The sequence below is a fragment of the Vulpes lagopus genome, chromosome 11, assembly GCF_018345385.1.
Source record: "Vulpes lagopus strain Blue_001 chromosome 11, ASM1834538v1, whole genome shotgun sequence".
NCBI classification, from domain to species: domain Eukaryota; kingdom Metazoa; phylum Chordata; class Mammalia; order Carnivora; family Canidae; genus Vulpes; species Vulpes lagopus.
The window spans coordinates 96,836,384-96,862,837 of NC_054834.1; the positions used below are offsets into that span (position 1 = coordinate 96,836,384).

At 41.9% G+C, this 26,454-nt stretch overlaps 1 protein-coding gene across 4 annotated transcripts in view; it reads left to right on the top strand.

The window, feature by feature from the left end:
- MAP3K20 (mitogen-activated protein kinase kinase kinase 20) overlaps positions 1-26,454 on the top strand; it is a 175,227-nt gene that overhangs the window by 118,734 nt on the left and 30,039 nt on the right. For 3 of the 4 annotated variants that reach the window (XM_041721845.1, XM_041721844.1, XM_041721846.1), the window contains 5 exons: positions 573-679; positions 8,284-8,419; positions 20,347-20,391; positions 22,213-22,243; positions 22,344-22,483. In XM_041721845.1, coding sequence (XP_041577779.1) covers positions 573-679; positions 8,284-8,419; positions 20,347-20,391; positions 22,213-22,243; positions 22,344-22,483 — 459 coding nt within the window. Of the gene's footprint in view, positions 1-572; positions 680-8,283; positions 8,420-12,157; positions 17,822-20,346; positions 20,392-22,212; positions 22,244-22,343; positions 22,484-26,454 lie in introns of those variants that run through there. The other variant, XM_041721847.1, reaches the window with a different exon arrangement.

Below are 26,454 nucleotides of genomic sequence, written 5' to 3' on the forward strand. Positions count from 1 at the left end.
ACCACCCACATTCTATCATTAACTTTTACTACTAAACTTGCTGTATCCCCTAGATTTTTAAAGCACCTGCCTTTTCCCTCTTAGGAATCCTTAATCATACCCAAAAGAGAATTAGTATTTTCCTTACCTGGAGAAAACCTGTAATTATTCTAACCTTAGGCCACACAATAGAAAAATGACATCTGCGTCTATTCTTTTTTTTTTTTAAGATTTTTATTTATTTATTCAGAGAGAGAGAGAGGCAGAGACACAGGCAGAGGGAGAAGCAGGCTCCATGCAGGGAGCCTGACGCAGGACTTGATCCCGGGTCTCCAGGATCACGCCCTGGGCTGCAGGTGGTGCTAAACCTCTGTGCCACTGGGGCTGCCCATCTATGTCTATTCTTATAATTTATTGAAAATAAGGAATATGGTCCACTTCCCCCTGAGTGGTCTGACAGTTGTAAAGAAACTCAGGATGTTGCATGATAGTTATTTTGTTGTGGTGCATTGAGCTTATTACTGTGCTTGTGGATTTTCTCTTAAAGACCTACTTTGTTAAATCCCAACAAGTGATTATTTTCTCTTCTTCAGAAACGGCCATCTTTTAAGCAAATCATTTCAATTCTGGAGTCCATGTCAAATGACACTAACCTTCCCGACCAGTGTAACTCATTCCTGCACAACAAGGCAGAGTGGAGGTAGGTAGTAAGCCTTGTACCTTGTACCGAGTCATGGCCTCTGGCTTTAAAAGACGGTGACCAGCATCACTGAAGAAGACAATCAGGAAACTAGAGGACAGTCCTGACTTCTAAGCATAACTTAAGAGGGTTCTTTTTTTTAATGTTAAATTCTTTTTGGAGATCTAATAAGTCTCCATTTCACATATAAGCAAAAAAAAAAAAAAAAAAAAAGAAAAGAAAAAGAAAAGCATTCCTCTAAGCTTGTTGCCTTAGCATATGTCTTAAGTATTTGGTAAGAATATTGAAATCATCTCTTTGGAGACAAAAGACGGTTACCAGACATTTCTCAGTACCATACACACTGTGTTAGGAAGCCTTGGCGTCTGTCCAGTGAGAAATAAAAATCCTGTTTGCCTAGGGATTTGCAGAGTACTCTGTCTGTTGATGGAGGGGGTAGGGAGACTATAAAAACACTTTTAAAAGAAAACTTTTGATGTTATAAATCCTATTAAATTTTGTCAAGTGTAAAACAAACTTAGTAATGAGAGAATTGTATTGTGTGAGGGGAAGAAGCAAGCCTGGGATGAGACAGTTGGGCCAGGTCACGTGCTGCAAGAATATAAATAGCATGTTTGGGAGCTGACATTATTCCTCCCTGACTCAGCAGAGATTTAAGTAACTTATCTGGGCTCCTGATAGCCAAGGCGGTAATGCGACGCCTTACGCCACCTGCTGATGCCCAGTGCCTACTGCAGGCACTCTGAAAATGATGGAGTTGTTTACTCCTGTTAACCAGACATTTCCTCGCCTTTCTTTTTGATTGGGCTTTACAATAACCGTCTTTATTTGTATTCTTTTGAAATCTCTCTCCAGGGCCAGTGAGTTAAATGAATTTTTATTTAGGGAAACAAAAGTCACAGTGTCTGTAGGTATGAGGGGTTTTGTTCTGGACTTCAATAATTAACAAAACATGTAATAATGTGTTTCCTACCATAAGAGATTGGGTGCAAATCTAATCAGATGAGTCCTCTTTTGAATCCATGTAAGGGACTGCTCTAGTACAAAGGCTGTAGCACTTCACGAGACGCATGAGACCCTTTGGCTCTGACCTCGGTGGCCTTACCTTAAGAGCATAGTTCTCCCTCTTAATGTCTGGCTTCTGGTTCCTCAACGGACGCACATTTCTTCCTCGTTCAGAGTCCCTGCAAATGCAGTTTCTTCTGTATAAGATTCACCCCTTTCAGCGGCATACCATCCCTGACACCCTCATCCAGCTTGACTCCTAGTCATCATTCAGACAGCACCTGAAATAACATGTCTTTAAGGACGTGTTTCTGACCCTAGATAGATGAGGTTCCACTTTATGTGCCCTGAGAGCATCTCCTTCATAGCCTCTACTGCCATTGGAATTAATTAATTCTGTAGCTTGTTGTTTGATCTGTGTTTCCCTGGCTGAAATGTAAAAAGGTCAGATAATTTCTTTTGTTCATTACTATACCTTCAGCATCTAGAGTGTGCCTTGAACACTGCAGTTGCTTGATAAAACTAGGGGAAGGAGACACCACGGTGGTAGTAATATTAAAAGACATTACAATATTACACAAGAGAATAGAAATATGTAAACTAATTTGTTGACTATGACAAGTGTGCTTCTTACGTTCACTCATTCATTCATTCATTCATTCATTCATTCAGATATTTCCTGAACCTCTGCTGGGGCAATGTGTTCTTGTATTGTGCTATGGTATTAAGCAGAACAGCCCCAACGCACATGGAGTACCTAATGTTGAACTACTAAATATAAATATACAAGTAACTATTTATTACTATTTTGATAAGTATTATGACAGAGAAATACTGGGCATCTGAGAGTGTACAACCAGGAAATCTCATCTAGTCGGACAAAGTAATAAAAGGATTTCCTAAGGAGATGCTGTTTGATCTGTTCTCCAAAAGATTAGTGGGATTTTAACATTACTATTGTTACTCTTGAGATACAGTATTAAAAGTATGCCAACAATGTCAGAATATAGGGGAGTTGGTAAGTTTTCTATATAGAAATGTAAAACCTCCGTATAGCCCAAAGCAATACCCATGATAAACTTCCAGGACAAATGCCAAACTGCTAGTTTTTTCCCCCCTATGTAATAGTTCAACAGTTCTAAAAGTTTTTGGTCTCAGGACTCCCTTTGACTCTAAAAAATTCTTGAGGACTACAAAGAGTTTTTGTTTAAATGAATTACATCTGTCAATATTTACCACATTCAAAATGAGAACAGAGAAAAAATTTAAATATGTAGTTATTGATTCATTTAAGAAAATAAATCCTGCCTCTACATTCAGCCTGTGGCATTGGCACATATCATGAAGGCTCTGAAAAAGTCTTCACACTTCCCTCACACTTATGAGGGAATGAGAGTAGAAAAGGCAAATCAAGTCTTAATGTTATTCTGAAAACCAGTTTAAAGCTCTGGAATCCTTTGAAAAGCTCTCATGGGTCCCCAGAGCACACTTTGAAAAATCTGAAAGCCACTAATAGTAGACAGAATTACTGTCCTTAAGATAACATTTTAATTATAATCTCATTCTAAAGGACATGAAAGGCATTTCACAAAAGGAGAAATCAAATGGCCAATAAACACACGAAAAACAGCCTCATTTACCAATCAAGTAACTGTAAGGGAATAGAATTCATTTATCAGATTGGCAAAAGTTTACATTATGAAAATATCCAGCATTATAAACTTTCTAATATGTTGCTAGTGAAAATACCACCTTTTGGGAGGACACTATGGCAATACAGATCAGACCCCTCCACCACTCCCGCTTTATTCCTAAGAAAACAGATGGAAAAGTTGTCCAAGAATGTACACCTGCTTAATAGCACAGCATCACTGAGAACTGTACACTAGAAATGGCATAAAGTGCAATTAAGGTTTTTTGGGTTTTGGTGCTTGTTAGGTTTTTAAAACTGATGATGTCTCCATATACAGAACAGATGGAGCCATTCTTGATAACACAGATCCGATGGATGATTTAAAAAATAGAGGCTAGGGTCCCTGGGTCGGGTATGTGTACCTACAGAGAAGTATCAAAAGGCCAGTGTTACCATTAGGTAATGAAATTATGAGAGAGTGGTTTCTCTCTGGATAGCTTTATTTCCTGCAAACCTAGATAGTTTAAAAATACATTTTAAAGTACTTCATGATGAAAAGATGAGGGAAATAACATTGGTAATTCATTAATGTATTTTAGTAAAAAGCAAACAGTTGCCCTCCTGGCTTCCTTCTTGGCTCTCTTTCAGGAACTAGTTAATCCTGAGAGCCGGTGGAAAAATACCTATCTTACCTGAACCACTAAACCAGTCTGAGAAGTAGAGCTGTTTTAACTGAACTTGGCGATTGGCTAAAAGCATAGGGGATAAAAATAATAATATTAATCAGAGTAACAATGAACACAGCTATCAGTCATATTCTTACCAGATGCTTGTACTGTCTGCATCATCTCTTTTAATCCACATGGCAATCCGGTCTTATATCCCAGATACAAAATCTGAGGCCTGGACAGGTTTGGGTCACCTGTCCAAGACCACACGGAGTAAGACAGAGCCAGTACTAGAACCCACGTGGTCTGGTCCCACAGTCTACGCAGCGCTGTTCCTGGACCTGTGGGCAGTGCCATGCCTTCCACTTGTTAGCATGCAGAGTACACTTGATTCCTTTGAGAATATTAGGAGAAATATTACACAACATGATTGTTTTAGGTTATGATCAAGGCAAAACATCCATCCTACTCTGTGCCACACACCAAAAAGAATTAAATGTTTTGTCAGACTGTCTGGTTATTTCTAAGAACAGCACATTCAGTTATTTCTAAGAACAACACATTCTCTTTCCCCTGACTTGTCTGGGGTCTGAAGCCATGTGGCTGTGGGGTTGGAAAGCATGTGTAGGAAATCTGTGGTGTTTCTGGTAAATGCTTGTTTTCTGGTAGAGCTTCCTTACACACAGACCAGATGAAACACCCTGTTTTAGAGAATTAAATGGTTATTCTTAAAATTCTTTATAAAACTAGGTTATTAAAAACCACAGAGGGATCCCTGGGTGGCGCAGCGGTTTGGCGCCTGCCTTTGGCCCAGGGCGCGATCCTGGAGACCCGGGATCGAATCCCACGTCAGGCTCCCGGTGCATGGAGCCTGCTTCTCCCTCTGCCTGTATCTCTGCCTCTCTCTCTCTCTCTCTCTCTCTGTGTGTGACTATCATAAATAAATAAATAAAATTTAAAAAAAAATTTAAAAACCACAGAAACTATGCTTTTCCCTTTGACTTAATAGATGAAAGGAAAGAAATCTGTCAGGGCATATTTTTACCCATCTCTTTAGCTTGTTTCTCCTTTTATTGACTTATTAGCAATAATAGCAGTGAGCATTACAGAATAGGAAGTGTGTCACCCTGTTGGTCATGTCGGAAATTTTCATTCCGCCACGTGACTGTCTACACACCTGAGCAAGCTGTGTGGTGCGCTGTGATCTGTGCTTCTTGGCCGAATACTTTGCTGGTTGTGTTCCCCCTTAGTGATCAGAATACTCTTGCCTTGTTAAAAACAAAACAAAACAAAAAAACAGGTAAAAAAAATGTAATCTCTGCAATTTGGATATTAGCACAGATCATTTAACACATAACACTAATATACACGTTACCTGTTTATCGTCCTATATATAATAGGGCTATTTTTACAAACTGACCTTGAAAAGATGATTCCAGTTCACTGCCTGTTTCTGGCATATGGGAAGTTGATACTAGGAGAAGTCAGCCTTAGTTGGATTTGGGTTAAGAGACAAACCCTAGTTTTCATCAACTAAAACAGTTTTTAAAACACTTTTATTTACACAACGGGAAGGTTATATAGGTACATCAACAGATGCATGTGATGCAAAACAACGCATCAGCAGCATGGGGGACAGCGAGGGGACAGTGCGGGTGGCGGCTGTCATCGGGCCACCCCGGGGCTTGCGAGGCATCCCTCCTGGCACAGAACCTCCCACGGTCCAGCCAGTGTGGGGCGCCTGGGGGTGAGGCTGAGGAGCTGGGTCCAGGAGGCCTGTTTTACTCAGTGTTTGGTTTTCCGTGTCACAGCTTTCAGCCTGCTTGACTGTTTATGTGCTTTCCCGAAGGGCTCAAAATCACAGTCGGCTCCCAGAACTGAAACATGGTTTAAATTACAAGTGGAAAAAATAAAAATAAAAATAAATAAATAAATTACAAGTGAACTGGAAGGTGCTGGCCAGGTACCCTGGCCACATAAGAGCGGCCACGGGCTCAGTGTCCCTGGCAGGGGTGCAATGTGGCCTGGCGGGAGCCCCTCCCGTCACTGTCCTGTCACCCTCCGTTGCCAGGATGCTCATCCTGCCTGCCTTTGTTACAAAAGTTTAACCTCTAAGCATCTCCACGGTGATTTCCCGCCACTCAATCCTCCACTTGGAAAACAAATGCAAACTTCTCTATGAATGGCCAGGATATACCTTTGTCAGAAACACCCAGAAGCATAAAATCTGGATTTTTTATGATAGTCGTAATTCTGAAACATTGCTGATTTAGTGCCTTTCTTTAGGGTCTGTAGTGTGAGTCTACTTATATGGTTCTCTTACTTTCAGATGGTGCCTGTAAAGGGGCTGGAGGCTTGACAGCAGATGCTGCTACTTCTCTGGCCCCGAGGCATCTTTCAGACAACCAGGGAGGGAAAGTGTGGGGCCCAAACCCAGACCCACCTCAGTAGCTGTTCCCTGTCTTGGATGTTGCAGTTAATGCCTGCAGCTCTTTGGTTTTCATTTAGTCCTCGTCCACAAGGGCATTGGAATAAGCTGTCCTTTTTTTTTTCTTTTTTTTCTTTTTTTTTCTAATTTTCCCTCGTGATAGAAAGGGAGATGCTGGTTACATATACCCAGTGACTTGGGTCTGGGGCCCCGGCCAGCCTCATGCAGTGTGTGTACCCCCCCTCCGTCCCCGTGGCACCTGGAAGCAGCCGTGGAAGCAGCCCTCAGAGCCAACCTCCAGCAGTCCCCTGTTTCCGGGCCTCTCAGAAGCCCAAGGAAGGGACTTCGAGCTCTCAGAGCATAACTGAGACTTACACACTGTCGCAGCCCTGAAGGAAGAAAACAAGCTTATGTTGAACCATGTCCACAGTTCACTTTCTACAAAGGAAGGTTCCTAGAACTGGACAGATTTCAAGTTGGCCAAAGGGACTAAGGAAGGAACTTCTAAAAAAAAAAATTATTAGACTCTGAAAGTATCTTAGAGTTCATCTGGCCCACACTTGTCTGATTATAAGTCACCTGGGTCTGTTATTAAATAATAATGGAAATTCCTAGACCCCACCCAGCCCTACTAAATCATGAGCTCTGAGGAAGGGTCCGAGGAATCTGTGTTGTATTATCTGTCGGTTAACAAGCTGCCTGGTAGTTATTAGGATCAGGCAAGTTGGGGAACCCCGATGTAAGATAATCATCACCCCTTACAGCTGAGGAAATGGGATCAGATTGATGAGCTGAGTGGGGGCACCCAGCGAGGGAAGAACCCAATGTGAATTTACTGGCAATGTGATGTGGATCACCTGACGGGAGTATAATTTTCCTCATCTCTATATATGGGATTAGTACCTGTTTCTTGGGGTTGTCGTGAGGATAAGATGAGATCTTATGTAACATTGCTTTTTAGACTGTAAAGGGCTACTGGAACATCAGCATTCACTAAATAGCTGAACCAGGACACAGCCCCACAGCTCAGGCTCTACCCCACTGGGCCCTCAATGGTGCAGTAAGGAAATATTTTGAGCTGCTTTTCCTAAACCTGTATCTTGCAGGCTCCGACAGATTCTTATTCTCTGATAATTGACTGTTTCGGTTAGAAGCACAAGTTTTCCCAACCTCACAGAAAAAAAGGATCAGATTTATGGTTACCAGAGGTGGTGGTGGCAGTGGGACAAATAGGAGGAAGGTGGCTGAAAGACATAAAATTCTAGTTACAAGATACATAAGACCAAGGAATGTAACAGACGGCATGAGAACTATAGTTTAATGTATTATATATGCGAAAGCTATTTAGAGAGTCAATCTGGAGAGTTCTCATCACAAGAAATTGTTTTTTTTTGTTTTTCTTTTTTTGTTTTTTTTTTTTTTAATTTATTTATGATAGTCATACAGAGAGAAAGAGAGAGAGGCAGAGACACAGGCAGAGGGAGAAGCAGGCTCCATGCACCGGGAGCCTGATGTGGGATTCGATCCCGGGTCTCCAGGATCGCGCCCTGGGCCAAAGGCAGGCGCCAAACCGCTGCGCCACCCAGGGGTCCCCTGTTTTTCTTTTTTGGCTTGCTCTGCATGAGATGATGGGCGCTGATGGAATTTATAGGGGTCACCATGCCACGCTATGTGGAAGTCTAGCGTGCCGTACACCTTACACTTACACAGTGATCTATGTCAACCATAGCTCAGTAAAACTGATGAAAAATAAAAGCGTGGATTTTGGCCTTTTACAAGGCGTAAGCATCCTGATGAGCCACAATGTGTTTGCTAAGTGTTTGCTAACTCCTGAGCAAAGCTGAGACCTAACCCAGTGATCCCCGGGCAGGTGCGAAATTGAAGCAACTCTCGAGAGGCTGAAGAAACTAGAACGGGACCTCAGCTGTAAAGAGCAGGAGCTCAAAGAACGGGAAAGACGTCTGAAGATGTGGGAGCAAAAGCTGACGGAGCAGTCCAACACCCCGGTGAGTGCTCCCCACAGGGTGACTCGGCCCCCCACTTAGAAGGTGCAGCCCCACCTCCTCCCATCCTGCCTCCTGCCCCCGTGGGGAAGGGCCCATGTGCACACTCAGGGAGCACGCAGCTCTCATTTCAATGAACAAAATGCCAGAAATTTAAAAGAAAGGCTTAGCCTATTTCTGGCTCTTCCTCTAAGAAAGAACGGTTACTGTCAGTGTTTGTGTATTAGAATCACAAAAATAAAATGCAGTGTATTTGCACACCATCTGTTAGATCCCCAGAACACTGGGGCTCTAACATCGTCTAAAGGCCGATTAACTCCACGGAGTCCATCCGTGATGAATAAGCGTAACACGGAGGCAGCTAGCTGTCTAAGAGTCTTCGTGTAGCAGAACTTAACCAAGTTTTCCTTCTAAAAGAAAGCGAACTTAGTGACATATAAATGACAAGCATTAATATTCCTTGTTCAATTTAGTGTTAGAATCATTACAGCGAAAGATTGCAAAAAGACTTCCCTTGGGACCAGCCTCCGATAGTTAACTACATCTAGGAAATACCTTGGTTTTCTTCCAAGTCTTCTATTTGGGAGAAAATAAAAATTCTTTTTAAGGATTTCACTACTTATGTACTTAGCTTGTGTCTATATGTTGCCATGATATAGTAAAGTCTAATCAGAAGTTCAGGAGCCTTCCCTCTTTTGAAATGATTTTTCATTTCAGGAATTAAGTATAAGTTTATCATTGGCTTTTTCAGGGTTTTTAATGGGTAATTTTTGTCCACTCTAAAATGACAAGTAATGATAAGATTACAAGTAAACTTGTTATGTATTTTAAATTCATTTTTAATAGTTGCTATAGCAGTTATACAAAAACAAAAAACTTAAATGCCCTTGTCTTTGTGATCTTCAAAAACCTTTCCTATTTTTATAAGCCTTTATCTTCCTTAAGCAGCCAGTGCCCAGTTGCAAAGTATTTTCCAGTGTCTAAAGAATAGAAGACTTTGCCTCCTTTTCTACTTTATGTGGAGAAGCAACCTGATATCCAAAAAAGGAAAACAGAGTGAAGTTAAATGTTTATTATCAGATTTAGCTTTTTCCAAAATGACTTTGGCTGTGCAGGAACTTCCAAAGTCAGAACTGAACTGCTATACATAAGACCGCCGTAGGACATTAAAAGGTACCACATTTTACAAAAAATAAATAAATAAAAGGTACCACATTTTAGAAGTTCAGTGAATTTAACTTGGCTCTCAGGCCGGAAGTCAAGGGAAGTCTCCTGTTCTGGCTGAATTGGTACCAACAGGCAGACTCAGAAAACATTACCCTGAGGGGCTACAAGGAGAACTGCTTCTCCCAGAGCTGAGAAGAGGCAGAAATACGGCTGTCTTCTGAAGGCAGGGAGGTGGTTTTTTTTTTTTTTTTTTTTTTTTTTAAGTACACTGAAATCTTAAGCTCTAAAGCACTGCATGGCTTGACTCTTTCTAAATGTAGCATTGTAAGAAAAAAAACTCTAAACTACTTATTACAGTATGCCTTAGAATCTTTCTTTGGTTTTTTGGCATTCGTTTTGCTAAGAAATCATGGGCTGCCTTGCGCACATTATTGCTATTAGTAACACACTTGTATAATAAATAATGAAACAGTAGGAGTGCTCAGTAGGTTGTATGCTTGCGTTTTAACTCCAGAAAACTTTCTGTAAAGGAACTGCTCTGAGGGCTACCATCTAACAATGGACAGCATGAAGCATGATCTCAGAGATTTTCTTCCCTTTTTTTTTTTTCCTCTATGAAGGCTAAGTTTTCTTTCTTAACAGTACTTGCTTTTAATGTCTCTTCTGCTTAGAGCTGGTGTTTCTGAAGGAAAGAAAGTTTGTGCTCAGGTATTTTATAAGTAGGTATTTTCTTTTATCCTCACATCAGTTTCTAGTTGACTTTAAATGAAGTTTCTGAGCGAAAGATAAAATGAACCTTTTTTAAAGGAAGTAGCTGGAAGCTTAGGCTTTCCGTATGTATGTAGCCTCATCTTCATTATAAAAGTTTAACATTTATGGAACTTCATAAAAGATAGTATTATTGGGTTTATTTCAAGGAAGGACACTATTTTCTTTCCTGAAACTAAAACATTATTGAAGGTATTTGGGAAGATGAATTCTCCACACCTAAGTTATAATGTTTGTTATTTTTTATTGCTGTAACTTGATGTAAGAATTCAATTTCTTTGCAACATATAAACTTATTTGAGAGGCTTCTGTTGAGAACTTAACATAATTGTGAGGAAGGACCCATGAAATACTAAATCAGCAACAAAGTGCTAAGAGAATCTAACAATTGGAAACAAATCTGAAAAGCTGGGAGGTTTGACTGCAAGGAAAGTAAAATCCTGTTTCCAGTGATAAAGGATCTAAGCGATTTTTTTCTTCCATATAACTGGTACTAATTTTTAGCTGAAGCATATGAGGTTCTTTCTGAACTAACAGCTCTGGGAATCTCTATTCCTAATAGAGTAAGATTTTTTTTTTTAAAAAACTCGACTCCAGGGGGCGCCTGGCCAGCTCAGTTGGAGAAGCACACGACTCTTTATCTTGGGGTCATGAGTTCAAGCCCCACATAGGGTGTAGAGATTACTTTAAAAAACCAAAATTTAAACGCACACACAAGTCCCCCAACCTCAATTTAAAAATTAGGAAATTGGCCCTAAAAAATATCTTTTCACCGAGGATGTAAAGGTCATCCCATATGTTACCTGTACATTGTTTATCATAAACTTATCAATATTTAATCAATACCAAAAATATAAACCTCAGTTTGCTAATTATTCCTCAAATGAAGAGGCAGTAACACTTTTTAAGATCCTGACAGTTCTACCTCTGAAATGAATGTGACCGACATTTAGGGGAATAGCTTAGCTGTTCAAAATAATTACATAAGGTAGAAAATTGATACCTGTATCCACTGTGAGGGGGAATTCCTAAAAAAAAAAAAAAATCTGCTAAAAGAAGGACACTTAGAGAATAGAGTGCAAAGGCAACAGTCTAAACAATTAATACTAATTTGCCCTCCCAATTTTCATCTGTAGTTACATACTTGTTTATAACTTAAGTATTAGAGACAGATCTAGAATTTGTTTACATGTAAATTATAAGTTGAATAATTAGTATTATATCTGGCTGTAATAAATAATAAATGGAAACTAGTGAATTCCAGACTCCTTTTTAGTTTAGAGTTGAATAGTAATCTAGGTAAAAAGGAGATTAATGGCTTAGATTTCCTTAGAAGGATATTGACTACTGAACTGGTTTCAAACTTCCTCTAAGCTTTATTCTTTGGTACAAGGTGTCTCAATTTTTACTTGAGATTTAATCTCTATTTAACTTCTTTTTTAAATTTAATAGTTAGCTAAACGTTTCTGTGAAAGAGAAATGGGGAAAAATTAAGTGCAACCCTCAAAACTATTTTAAGTGAAATGAGGGCTTAAAACTTGCAACTTCCTTCCCATTTGAAATTTGGCCCGCTATGGTGCTTTGCAAACTTTTGGTTGTGATTTACTCTGTCATTTATAAATTATGGCAAATATGCTGATGCCAAACCTGCCATTAAATAAATTCTCACATAATTCCCTACATTCATTTATTTCACTAATCATTTACCTTCTGCGCAGCACCCACTAATTTTGTGGTATCTGTTTCCTTTATTTAAATTGGTCCTAATTTCTCTTTTTACTTCTGTCCTTTCTTCCCTCCTGATAGCTTCTCTTGCCTCTTGCTGCAAGAATGTCTGAGGAGTCTTACTTTGAATCTAAGACAGAGGAGTCAAACAGTGCAGAGATGTCATGTCAGATCACAGCAGCAAGTAACGGGGAGGGCCATGGCATGAACCAAAGTCTGCAGGCCATGATGCTGATGGGCTTTGGGGATATCTTCTCAATGAACAAAGCAGGAGCTGTGCTGCATTCTGGGATGCAGATAAACATGCAAGCCAAGCAGAATTCTTCCAAAACCACATCTAAGAGAAGGGGCAAGAAGGTCAACATGGCCCTGGGGTTCAGTGATTTTGACTTGTCAGAAGGTGACGATGATGATGATGATGACGGTGATGAGGAGGATAATGACATGGATAATAATAGTGAATGAAAGCAGAAAGCAAAGTGATAAAATTGAAAATGTTTGGAAAAATGAAAGAAACTTGCTATCTCAGTCTGTACAAAAACCAGTAAGGAGTTAGAAAACTGAGCACTGAATTTTTAGGCCAATCACATTTCGATGACAGTCATTTCTTTGATGATTTTACTTCTTTTTTTCCTGCTTACAAAAAAGTGGGGGTGGGGGTGGGGGGATTAAGCCAGAAAGGTATATTTAATGAGTCAGCAAATGTGGTGCCTGATTATAGAAATATGTGATTCTATTATAGTAGTTTTAACTAATTACATTCTGGCTTTTTTTTTTTAATGAATACTTTATAGTTTGTATTTGATTTATTTAATTGCTTAAGAAAAATACATTTTGAAAAGGCACTCTTCCTCCTAATTCTTCTTTGACACTGATTCTCTTGTAACACACTACATTTTTTTTTCTTATGGTTATGCACTGTACTTTCAGAAATAACAGTGACTACAAAATCTACCAATAAAAAAATGGAGATGAAAGAAGGCTGTAACAAATGCTTCTTCAGATATACCTAAATGCCAAGGATCTTCCTTTTTCTTTCTTTTTAAAAGATTTTATTTATTCATGAGAGACAGAGAGAGAGAGAGTGTGTGTGATAGGCAGAGACCCAGGCCTGAGAGAGAAGCAGGCTCCATGCAGGGAGCCTGACATAGGACTCGATCCTGGGACTCTAGATCATGACCTGGGCCAAAGGCAGTGCTAAACTGCTGAGCCACCGGGGCTGCCCGCCAAGGACGTTCAATACTTAATAGCACAACTACTCACAGTAAAACCTGAGAGATGTTCTCAGTAGTATACTGGAAGAAGAAATACTCTAATTTGAAACCAGCAGCAGATGTTGCAGGCTTTCATATCAGTGCTAGCCCTGGAAGCCTCTGCACAACACACATCTAAGGCTTAGTTTATAAAAGGAGAAGGACGTGGTCTTAAAGGGATACTTCCAGGCAGCACAAGTGCTACTCAGACCTGCTCCGCACTTCCAGTAAGGCGTATACGTATTTGTTTTCCAGAGGGGCATGATAAACCTAGATTCAAAATACATGTACCGATGTTTTAAAGAGCGAACTAAATATTATAAAAGGGATAGCAAAGATAAGTTATACTCACTGAGACAGAAGTACAGGATGAAGGGTCTTTCTTATCAAATCCAGCCTTCTAGAGTTTTTTTTTTTTTTCTTTTAACCCTGACTCAGCCATGCTGGTGTTAAATGGAAGTAAATGTAGGTGCTGCTCTAAAAACCTAGTCAGCCAGAGAAATATTCTCAGAATGTTATCACCTTTGTCAAAGCTGGTTTAAACTATAAAACATTGATATAAAAAAACTACAAAAAAAAAATACACACACACACACACACACATACAGAAAGGCAAAAGAATAAAACCTTTTTTTTTAGCCTGTATTGGAAAGAGGTGCCATTCATTTGACTATTAAACTAAAATATTTCTGGTGGCTCTTTTTATGGGAAATTTAAGAAAGGATATCATCATAGATATTATCTAATACTATTTCCAAGTATATTCAATCATAAAAAGCCTCTTGAAATTTGAAGCATGACATGCTTCTGATCCCTATTAACAGCTGAAAAAATATCACAAAATGATAAGTACGCTGGGCCAGCTTTATTTGGAGAAAAAATAACTATTAAATGTTCTGGGTGTGAAATGTAGAACGATCTATATACTATACTACAGTGATAAAGAGAAGAATCTGGAGTCAAATTATGATTCAAAACTGCTGTGCAATCTGTTAAAAATTATTTAACTTCTGTGTGTCTGTCTGTTCATTTCTGACATGGGGATAATAAGAGTACCCACTTCAAAGGAGTGTTGTAAGGATTAAATGAGATAATACATGTAAAGCACTTAACACAATACCAGGCCCATGGTGAGTGGTCAGTTAATTTTAGCTACTGTTATTTATGCCAGTGAAAAGACACTAAAAAATAAGTGGTTACAGTAACCTGAGAAACTAAATTATCAATTTCCAATAATGTTTGTTGAGTAGTATGGGACGGAAGTTAAAGTGAATAGCTTTTAGGAAAGATTCAGAGGACATTCTTAGAATATAAACAAATTTAATCTGTTGCTCTCTGAAGACTGTATCTGGGGTGTCCGCAGGCCCTGCTGCCGCCCGTTTCTAGGTAAACCTTCCCCCTAGAAGATGGGTTCCCTACATATCCAATCTGGTACAGCTGCTGTCCATGCCAACGTATGTAGGTAGGTACGCGCACACCACTGTCTAGTGCTAGCCCGGGCACAAACACCGACGGGGAAGTCTCCCTGACTCCAGTTGAGCCCCTGAAGCAGAACATCTTGGAGCAGAGCAGAGGGAGGGTTTTCAGGCCTTGCTTCTGCAGCATGTCCTGGGGACACTGTGAAAGGCAGAGCCAAAGGGGAAGCACATCTTTCTGGGTAAAGATAAAGTCATTCATTCCACAGATGCTCCAGGAGCCCCCTTGTCTCTGTGCCGGGTGCTGTTCCAGGGACCAGCCACAGGGAAACCCTTGTGCTCCTGGAGCACACGTGCTAGCGAGCAGAGGTCTAAACAAATGCGTTCTAGGGTATGTAAACGTTTGCTAAGTGCACGCTGAAAAAGGGAGTAGGGAAGGAGGCCGACACGTGTAGAGGAGTGCTGTAGATTTTATAGTGTGGGCAGAGAAGGTCTCACAGATAAGGGGATCTCTGTGGGCTCATTTTGGGATCTGTGCACTTTACGTCAGGATGTAAACCCTTGTCTCTCATTTAAGAATCATCGTCAAATTTAGAACATATAAACAGGATGAAACTGACCTTTTTTTCTTCATTTACATATAAATCTACTGTAATTGCAATAAAGGTTTGGCACATTAATTAAAGTAGCCAATTAGGGCCAAAAGAGATAGGTCATGGGACTTTATGCTCAGAGCTAGGTTTACCGTTAATTAGGCAACACTTCCCTGATCTCTCAACTGCTACCATTTTCCTCACCAGTATTCCAGAGATGGTTGTAGCTCAGAACTCTACCAAGAAAAAATGTCAGGGATTTAGGATACAGCAGAATTGAAAGCTTCAGTGATAAGCTTGAAACTGTTCTCCACCAGGATCTGTATTATAGTTACCACACGGTATCATTTTACTCTCTTCCAAATCAGTGTCTTTCTAGGGTTTTGAACATCCCTAAAATCTGAATCGTATAAACAAAATTTTAAAGTGGTCTCACTCTATCTGTGACGATTATTTAGAAGACTTTAGACTCCATTATTCTATTATTTTTTCAAAGAACTGTTTAATACACAGAATTTCTAAAGCTGATGTGAATCGTGCAGCTTCTAATTCACTTTTCAGATCAGTTTTTGAAATGGCAATATACTGATGTTGGGTTTATTGCTAATTACTTGACTTACAAAAATGTACGTTTATAAAGAGAATAACTAAAGTAACACTAATAAGTTTAAAGATTCAAAATGATCATTGAAACTCTAAATTGTGGTAGTAATTGTTAGAGCCATACAACTGAAAATACAACTGCTCTTTTTTATCTTTTTTTCTGTATTCATAAAGTCCATCATATAGAATTCGATGACACTACCAGAAACTCTCATCCAGGGCCCTAATGGTGTTTGAGAGTGCTGGGGCACAGTTTTGGTTGTCAGGGTGACTGGGGGTGTGTTTAGTGCCCAGCGCCAAAAATGGTAACAGTCTACATGCCTGAAGCAGTCCCTCTCAGTAAAGAACTCCATCCAAAAAACCCACAGCCTGGTCCCTCCCCTCACTGGGAAACTTGCTAAGCCTGGCGGTTAGAGTTCTACATCTCATTTTTTTTTTCTCCTTAAACAAACTTTCTCAAGTCAAAAGATGCATTTTCAAAAATCACAACCTAATACAATCTGAATTTTATAGGTTTGTGACATTTATCTTGAATCTCCACTTGTGAAAATGGTTTCTTTCCCTTTAAGAATGCTGGTAGAAACTTTATAAAATAGCAAAGTTTACCTGGGGGAGGGGGTCACTCTTATTACACCAATTCCAAAATAAATAAAAGAGAAAAACATCACTGAGGGAGCCACAGTTCTGCAGGGCAGCCAGGTTAAAAGGACTCTTTGTTTAAGAAAAATCACATTTTAATATTTTACATTAATAACCAAGGGGAAAGGGTTGGAGGCACGTAGCACACTTGTTTTGGATGCTCTGAAAATCTTGAGGGCCAGTTTTTAGCCAGTGATTTTTTTTTTTTAACATGCAGCAAATCTGTTAGACTTTAACAACAGCTGAGGTATTCACAACTGATCCCTATTAAAATCAAGGAATGGGAGGTAAGATTTGGGAGAGAGATCCCGAATGACTTCTCATAGCATTATGATGTACATAACTTTATTTTTCAGAGTTTTCCCTGGAGTAGTGAGCGTTTCATAAAAGGACATCTTAAAAGCTATTCTGAGTTAAATAAACATTGATACTTTTTTTGGTTTTTGATAACACTAGACTTGTTGCGGCCTTTTACAAACTAGCAGTGTCTCACCATACCACATTTATAATAGAGCATAATTTTTCTATAATCAGGCACCTTTTGCTGCTTTTTGAGTAAGACTTTTTTCCTGTTCCGACTCTAAGCATTGCCAGAGAGAAGAATCTGTTCTGTTCTTTTGATTGTGGCATAGCCTGCAAGCTGTAGCATTTCTGTGATGAAAAATGAGTGTGTAGCAGGGAATCTGAAGGGCTAGCAGTGTTCCTTCAGGCTTCAACCTACTTGCATTCTATTGCCTGTGAGGAGCTTTCTGGCATGTGATTACTGACTTTAAAACTAGAGTTTTAAGCACCTACATTATTTTATATAATGTGCAGAATAGTTTATCTTTTAACGTCAGCTACAAGACACTGCACATACTGCTTTTGCACTCTTTAAAAATTTTGTACTAAATACTAGAAAATATTTATATTCTTTGAGTGTGAGCTTTGAATAGATGATGGCATTATCACTTTATTTTTTTTTAATGAAACCTTTTTCTCAACTATTCTATTACAATGTTGTTCTGAGCAAATCCTATGCCAAATATCTTGTACAATGTTTGTATGGAAGATTACATTTCACTCGTGTGTGGTAAGACTACTCGGTTACTGATTTCATAGTTGGAATCTGATACTCCAGCACAAAGTCCACGATGTATTCAGAAATCCAAGTTGGTGTCATACATTTCATTTTGATGTGAACTTTTCTTTGCTTTTCTTTGTTTTAAGACTCCATTTTGCAATAAACGTTTTGACAGTAAATCCCTTTGTTATGTGTTGCTGTGTATATCAGATCTTTGTTAGACCGGATTCCCGACGTCCTTGGAAGGACACTGCCACACGCGTGCACACGAATGTGAGCTTTTCTCCCCCCCGAAATCAGTTGAGTGTAAATAATGAAGTTGTAACGTGATGGGCCAGTCATGAGGTGAATTTTTTTTAATCCCCAAAGAACGAAAGGCTTAGAGCTCACCCTACAGCAGATACACTGACGTGCTAAGGAAATGGTAAACCACGATGTGGCTGGAGATCATTACCTCTTACCCCCGTCTTGCCAAATTCAAACCGTCTTGAAGGGGTGCCTGGCTCCAGCCTTCCTCTCACTGATCTCTGCAAGCCTGATGCAAGAATCCTCCTGGAGTGATTATCCGAGTGAATCTGTGCCTTTCCCTTGGCATCATCTTGATGAGCACCCTCGGAGGGCTACAGAACTCTTCCCTCCTCCTTTTGACCCTAAAACCAAATATGTTGGTTTTGATTAGTTGTTTCGTTTACAACTTTTATACAAGAAATACTTATTTATCCATTATGTTTAGCACAACATTTGGGAATTGTATACAAATCAAAACACCATACATCCCCCACTCTCTACAGAGGCTTAGCCTTGATGCAGGGAAATATTTCTGTAACTCAGTCTGCCGTTCTTTGAACTCTTCAAAAAAAAGTTCCTTATTTCACATTTGTTTGCGTGATGGGAAAAGGGAATGGCATGCTTCTGCAGCTGTGTTCGGCTGCCCTGTGAAGACAAAAACTTGTCGTGCGTTTCCTTTGATCAAATTCAGTTTTAGATTTTCTTCAAGTCATTTTCCTTTCTGCATTACTGAAGCAGGTGAGTGCATGTGGCGAGTCCTACATGTATCAAGTATTTCAGAGGAGGAGAGGGGCGATCCTGAGGGAACCAGGGCACATGGGGATGCAGGGTATATATAGTACAGTAGTGATTCATACCTTTGCAACTTAGCAATAGTATTCACACTCTACTCATTCAAACATATTGTAACTTGTGGAGTTTTTTAATCTGCTTGGCTCCCTAGAGATGTTAACCATTGCCAGAGAATTTGAGCATTTTAAGCAAAGATGTTAAGCATTTCCCTTTATTCTCGGACATGCACACACTGCATCCAGTAAGGCGAACATGCCCTCCCTCTTCCTCTCCCTCACACCACTGCCAGTGTTTGGCCTACTTGCTTTTCCTCATTTGGAATTACCTCTCTGTTCCTTGCCCTACAGTACCCAACTCCAGCCACCACGCCTTCTGTTCCCCATCTTAGTCTATGAATCCCGCCCCTTTCCCTGGACTGCTTCACAGATATTGAATTCTATACCAGAGAATTGAGCATTTTAGTAAATGTACCTTGCAGTTGTATTCATCCGACAACACGTTTCAACAAAAGTTAACCCAGGGTTATAAGCCAGGCATTCTCTGCCAGGCACTGAGTAAACCAACGTGAAGGTAGCCTTGAGCTCTTGCATCTAAAATCCACATCTATTTCAACCCCAGTACTTTTCCTACTGGGGTTTTGAGCATGTGAGTTCAAAATACTTGCAGATTAGAAGGATTAACCCTCCCACCCTCTGATTTTTAGAGTAATAGTAAAAGCAACCAAATTCAACTTTTTTTCAACTCATGCACAAAAAAAATGTTACTTATAACAAAGGTTGAAAGACACTTGGCCATGATTCTCTTATGAGCAATCCAACCATTCTAGCAAGATAAGTTAGTTAAAGCTAATGGCTATGGAAAACTAATTCAAGACACAGGGCACATCAATGTTTTTCAGATTATGTAGGCATTTATCATTTAGCCTATGGCCATGGGCATATATTGAAGCGAGTAGCCCTTTGGCTTTGAAAGTGACGCAGGCCAAAGTTCTTTTGCAAAGTCACCTTTCCTGTTCCACATGATAGGGAGGTTAGTTGAGTTTCCATTAGAAGAAACTCTACAACCTGAGTTTCTTGTGACGGAGTCCAGTTTCACTTGTCCTTCTTCATCCGTGGGTCCTAATATTTGGTGAATGCAAGTGAGTCATTTGGCTGAACGCTGAGAAGCATGTAAGTCATCTGATTACCAAAGGGTTGCTTTGGGGTTTTCATTCATAATCATATGATTCTCCTGTTGACGGAGAATTCCAAGGGAGGCTCTGGTATCTGGCAAAACGTCAGAAACTTCTTGACTGCCAAGCCCTGTTGTGGGAGGTAAGACTCCTCTCGGTGGGCCACATACCAAGAGAGGATGATCTCAGGACCTACAGGCCTGCTGCAACAGCTCGCCGAGGGCAGTGAATTGTTAAAGAGAAGCGGGTGCCCCGTGCTTCTGTGGGCACAGTGCTTGGAGCACTGAGAAATTCCCCATAAGGTCAGGAAAGGTGCTTTCCATTCAACGTAACCTGTAGGAGGAACCGAGCCAGAGCAGCAGCCGAGAGCTAAAATGGGAAGACAAGGGATAAACCAAAAAGGCAATGACGATCATGCTTTTGTGTTTCACCGCATTCATATTTCCCATGCAGCTGCTGCCCTCCTTTGAGATTGGCTCGTGGACTGAAGACGACGTGGTAAGCCCGCTTCTGCTAACGCCTCACTTGGCCCCGGGCAGGTGGTTCAGACATTTGTCCACAAGTTAAAAACGCAGCCAGAGGGGTCTGGGCCTTAGGAAAGTCGAACTAGGAGAAGTTGACAAATTCCTTGTTTTTCTATTTTTAATGCAGTAATGATTTTAAATAAGGCCTCAAGAGCAAAGCAAGTATCTCTTCAAATCTTACAAGAGGATTCCACCTCCCTATTTGCTCTGAAAGGTATTCCAGAATACTATCATGAATACCAATGACAACGTTAAAGGAGTGATCCAGGATACCAAATGTACATACATGAAAAAAAAATTTGATCTTACATTTTCCTAAAATACCAGGGATGGACTTGAATCACAGCGGAGAAAGATCTGGTAAAGGCAGTGCTAGCTGAGAATCTGCTGAACAAGGTTTCCTTCCTACCTTAGGACTGTCTGGAAGTGACAGGTTCATCCTTACCCTGGCCTTCCCAAGAGGGAATGGCTGTGGGCTCCCTGACATTCTCTGCAGCTGGAGCCAGAGGGGTGGGGAGAGATTCCTTAAGCCCAAAGGAAGTTCTACTATACCTTACACTTGGGTAGAGACCCTAAGGAGCAATCCTTCTTAGCCTGTTGTATCTCTCTGTCTTTAGTGAAAGGTCCAGAGAATTCCTGATCAGAGACCTCGGGGGCTTATGCCTTTCCATGTCCATCTTATATGCTCAAGGTTTCATTGAATGAAAGCCAGCTGTCATGCCAGCTTTAGCAAGCCCCCATTCCAGGGAACAGACCAGATGCCCAGTATACAAACTCACTACTCGAAACTCTTGGGAGGGTCTGTGTACCCAACTCAACTTGGTTTCTGGACACGGGCATTATCCCTCTCCGCCTACTGTCTTCTGGTGAAGACTGCTTTCAACGTTAGCTAGCTTCTTTGGCTTCTATAGGATGAGAACTACCCTATAGAACTTGGTACCTCTTGCCTCCACTTCTTCCCATCCATTGGGCCTCCTTGACTATAAGGTTCTCACCATCCTGCTTCACAAGGAAAAAGAACTTAGGATCTCCTTTGTTTACAGGCCTGGATAGAATCCCTTTATCCCCTGCTGCAAAGTTGGCTCATCCTATTTGTGAGGAAATGTTTTAAAAAGTCCTGAGCTCTAACAGTTATTTTTAGTCTTTGAGATTGAGTGGTTTTTTTAAGCCATGTAAGTAAATCTCAGGGTCAAGGGCTCCCCAGAGAATTCCTAGGACTGAGTCTGGCCCCCCCTTCTATCTGTGTGAGAGGCTACCAGTAAACACGTGCCAAGTGAAATTCAAGGACCGAGGGTCACTGGGTCCAACTTCACTCTATACAGGAAACTCCGTGCTTTAACGTGTCTCGGGCCACATAGCTACTTCCCGACCAGGCCTAGAACACAGGGCACATTCTCTACCCTCTCCTCTGTCCACCGCTGTGTGGTCCCTGTTCCTCATACGATTCCCGGGTATATCAGTGAGCCTCAGCAACCCCGGGGACAACCAGCACGTAAAGAAAAATCATAAGTAAGAGCCTTCTTGAAGGACTTTGAAAAAATCTCACAAATGAGGAGGAAAACCAACATTCCCTAAAGTGTCCCAAGAATTCCTCAGGGAGGGATATCTCCAACTGAAAAGCTTGAAGTTTTAAAACAATAAAGAGAATGTCTTTCATTTCACCTTTGTGGTTGAGTCAAAAAGTTAAAGTGCAAAATTACAGACATATTCATCTATTGAAAATGTGTTTTACTGTGAAGTCTGGCCACTGAGCAGCTGTGAATCTTCAAAACCATGTATGTCCTCTCTTTCACAGTATTTTTGGGTTCAGCAGCTCGTCAGAAAAGGCAAGTAGTGGAATCACTTACCTTCTTAATTCATGCAGTCAACTTTGCTCTGGACACGATTTCGTCTAATTTTGTTCTGCCTTCCCATCCCTTCCTTCAGGGGACTCTTCAACCGAGATGAGCATATATGCAAGCTTGTTTAAGGAAAACAACATTACGGGAAAGCGACTGCTTCTTTTGGAGGAAGAAGACTTTAAAGACATGGGCATTGTCTCCAAGGGGCACATCATTCACCTGAAGGTACCTCACAGAGAGAGGACGTGTGGTCCGCAATCTCTCCTGAGCCCCTGCTCTATAGCAGAACTGGTGTTAGAGCCTGAGGACACACACACAAATTCCAGTACTGAAGCACTTTCATACCAGCAGACCTTTAGCTGCCATCCCCATGGGACCATGACTCCCTCCTCATAGTCCAACAGCAAAAGGGTTAACAGTCGGCACAGCAGAAGTCACCTCGCTACACCTGAATACCACTCTATGCCCCCAGGAAGTCTCCAAACTAGTGGAGAAGACAGGTGTTAATCATGCAATGAGGGTAAAATGAAAGCTTGTAGGAAATGCCACAAAGGAGAAGGGAGGTTGGGGTGAGAAAAGTCTTCTGCAAAGAAGTTAAGGAGAGCTGAAGGACAAGCAGGCATGAGTCAGGTGAAGGGGGCACAGGGGAAGAGATGCTGGGGGTGGTGGGTAAGGCACTGCCAGCAACAAGGCTGTGGTGTGGGAGAAAGCTTAGTGCACAGAGGACCTGGAAACACGCTGTGTGGTGCCCGCAGGACTGCCATCCACCCAGAAGGAAAGGAGCCGACTTCGTTTAAGGCCAGAGGGGCTAGGTATCCACCGGGAATCCCTGCGGATGCTGCACCTGTCCACAGGCTGAGCAAAAGCAGAGCCATGAGAGCATCTCACATCATGAGGACATGAGTTTAGTTCGCGGTGTCTGTAATTCTGACCTGGAACTGACACCACCACATGGGGGTTTAATCCTTCGTTTTCTCAGAAAAACCTAACACGTGCCCCTCAAACTGAAGTCTTGAACAGTTGCAAAGCTAAACCTGTTTTTGTTGCTGGTTTTCTTTCTTTTTTTTTTTTCCCGTAGTTTAGCAACCAGATCTGTTTGTTTTGTCTTGTTCTTTAGTTATTCAAGGCAAATAATTGCTGGCATCTGTGTGGACATTGTTATTAGGCAGAGAGAGATCTTAGGATAAAATCAGTTTGTCCCCCAAACCTCCTCCACCCCAGTGTGGGTAGATGGAGGAGTGGGCATGGGTTAGAAAGAAATCAAAGAAGGAAATGTTGGAAAAGCAGCTTCTTAGCCAAATTCACATCTTCGGTTAGAGCCACTGATGTGGACTTTCTAAAGAAATCCCCTCTGAGGTCCAAAGAGAACCCATCTACTCTGTTTCTTGAGCCCATGCAAGGAATATCCTTACAGCCTCATCAGCACCTGCTGGATGATTAGCCTTAACCTCACCATATATTTTCTCTCTTAGCATACAGGTAGGAAACCTCATGCATAAACATACTTCTCAAAGGCTGGCAAGTAATTTAATCTTGAGCTCTGGGTGTGGGCACATCCATCCTGAAAAGTTCTGAGAGGGGCCGTGATAGGAAAAATTATGTTCTCCAGCGCAGAGAAGTTTCAGGATTCCAGCAGAGCAGCATGATAAATCTTGTCCTATTTGGCAGATGACAAATAAGATGCTCCCACGTCCCCTTCCCCTCTGCTGTCCTTCAATAAGGACCCAACATTCCTTAAGGAGCTGTTGGGAAGAAAGGGGTGGTGGTGGCAAGCTTTAATCACAAAACTGTAGTGACTTAGATATCCCGAGTTGGCCTGAGACAAAGTGCCGCCTCTGTGCTGGTTGGTATCATTAGGGCAAGGAATGTCCACACTTCTTATTGTTCAACAAAATCAGTGTATGCCCACTAACTGCAAGACCGGGCCTGTGCGTATACAGAGAAGAACCCTGCCCTTGAGGCGTGTACGTCCCGGAGAAGAGAGAAAACATGTCCATACAGCTTCTCATCAGAGTCTTGGCAGTTGGGAGGAAAGGGGCTATTCACTGCCTCTGCTTGGGAGGGACTGGGGGGGGGGGGGGGATCGAGAGGGAAAGCTTTATGGAGTGGGGTGCCCCCTGGAGCTGGATCTTGGAAAAGTGCAGGATATGGAATGTAGACAGGAGCGGGAGAGGCAAGAGCATGAATCCAGACAGAATAAGGAGCGAAGAGAGAAGGAAACAGAAGACAGTGTGGAGGAACAGAACAAGGTGGTTCAATGCAAGGAGCAACAGGTGGCTCTGTCTGAAGGAAGCCGAAGTGGGGCGTAGGCCTCATGCCCTCAGAAAGTGGAGGGGAGACGAGGCCAGACCCTGGGCAGCTCGGGGCTTCGGGCCAGGGGTCTGGAGTTTGGCCAGCTGTGGAGGGTGTTGGAAGTTTTGAGACTTGACATGTTTAAAACCTTGCTTCTGGAAGTTGTGAAACGGATTAGAAAGGAGAGGCTGGGTTTTGAAAGACCAGTTCGGAGGTTATGATACAAAGTGATAAGGCCCAGCCATAGTGGCCATAGTGTCCTGAAAATGTGGAGAGAGAAAGGAAGGATTCCACAGATCAGGGACCTGTTTGCAGGATCAAGAAGGAAAGCATAGTGAACGCACGCCCCGACACAGAGTAACCTCCAAACCATCTTGCGATGTGAAAGAAGCCAGACACAAAAGGTCAAACGTTGTATGACTGCATTTACATGAAATATCCAGGAAATAGGTAAATCCACAGAGATAGAAAACAGATGGGTGGTTGCCAGGGACTGGATGGAGGAGGGAATGGACAGTGACTACTATTGGGCACAGGGTCCCCGAATGTTTTCCAACGAGACCGAAGTGGTAGTTGCCCAGCACTGTGAAGATATTAAATGGTGTTCTTTTAACACACTTTATTTTTTTTTTAAGATTTTATTTATTCATTTATGAGAGACCCAGAGAAAGAGAGAGAGAGGCAGAGACACAGGCAGAGGGAGAAGCAGGCTCCATGCAGGGAGCCCGACGTGGGACTCGATCCCGGGACTCCAGGATCACGCCCTGGGCCAAAGGCAGACGCTTAACTGCTGAGCCACCCAGGCGTCCCTCAACACACTTTAGAATGGCTAATTTCATGGTAGCGAATTTCACCTCAATAAATAAATAAAAAGAAGGAAAGTGCAGCCGTGTACATGCCTGACCACGAACGGTCTTCCAGCTGGGAAGCTTTCTCCATTTGATGGACAGAGTGCCTTCAAGGATGGATGTGGCAAGGAGAGGTCGTGGGAGCCTGGGCAGGACGAAAGGAGGAATGCCCACCCAGGAAGTAGGAAAAGGGGGAGAAAATGGTGTCACAGAAGCCAAAGGTCGAAAAGCTTTATAAAAACAGAGTCTAATGCCATAGAGAAGCCAAGAAACACATGCATAGGGGAAAAAGCCCTCATTGGAAGCTACTAGTTGGGATGGGGTCAGTGCAAGGGCCTCTGCTCAGGAAGCAGTGTCTGCCCTGAGCTCCAAAAGAAAGAGCAGGCCAGTACCTTTGGGGGGGGGGGTACCCAAGACTCCCCTGAAACTAATGGATGAGAATGCATATGCACATGAAGACATCCCCAAAGAGGGGAGTCTCCAAAGTCAGGGATCTGGATGGTCCACCTAACTGTCTAAGGCATGGCCATGTTACTGGCCACTCCTGGGGGGCTCAGCTAACATGCGCCATTCCATTAAGCTCAGGTGGGTCATAGGTATTTCCGACCAATAAGCTCATAGGACAGAGAAAGATTGAGGGAAGGGGATGATGGAAGCCTGCTCTGCGAGATCCTGTACACACTCACGGGGCTATGAGGATAAGTGACGCTTTGTGCTGGGCCTCTGGGGCTGGGGCACCAGGTGCATACTTCCAGACTGGGCGGCCCGGGTGGCTCCGTGGTTTGGCACCTGCCTTGGGCCCAGGGCCTGCTCCAGGAGACCAGGGATCGAGTCCCACGTCGGGCTCCCTGCATGGAGCCTGCTTCTCCCTCTGCCTGTGTCTCTGCCTCTCTCTCTCTCTCTCTCTCTCTGTCTCTCATGAATAAATAAATAACATCTTAAAAAAAAAAAAAGAATACCTCCAGACTAAAGGAGCCCTCCTGGTACCTGTCAGATGTGTCATACACACACCGATGGTGAGAATGTGCCCCCCATTCTCTGCTCTCTCACCAGGAA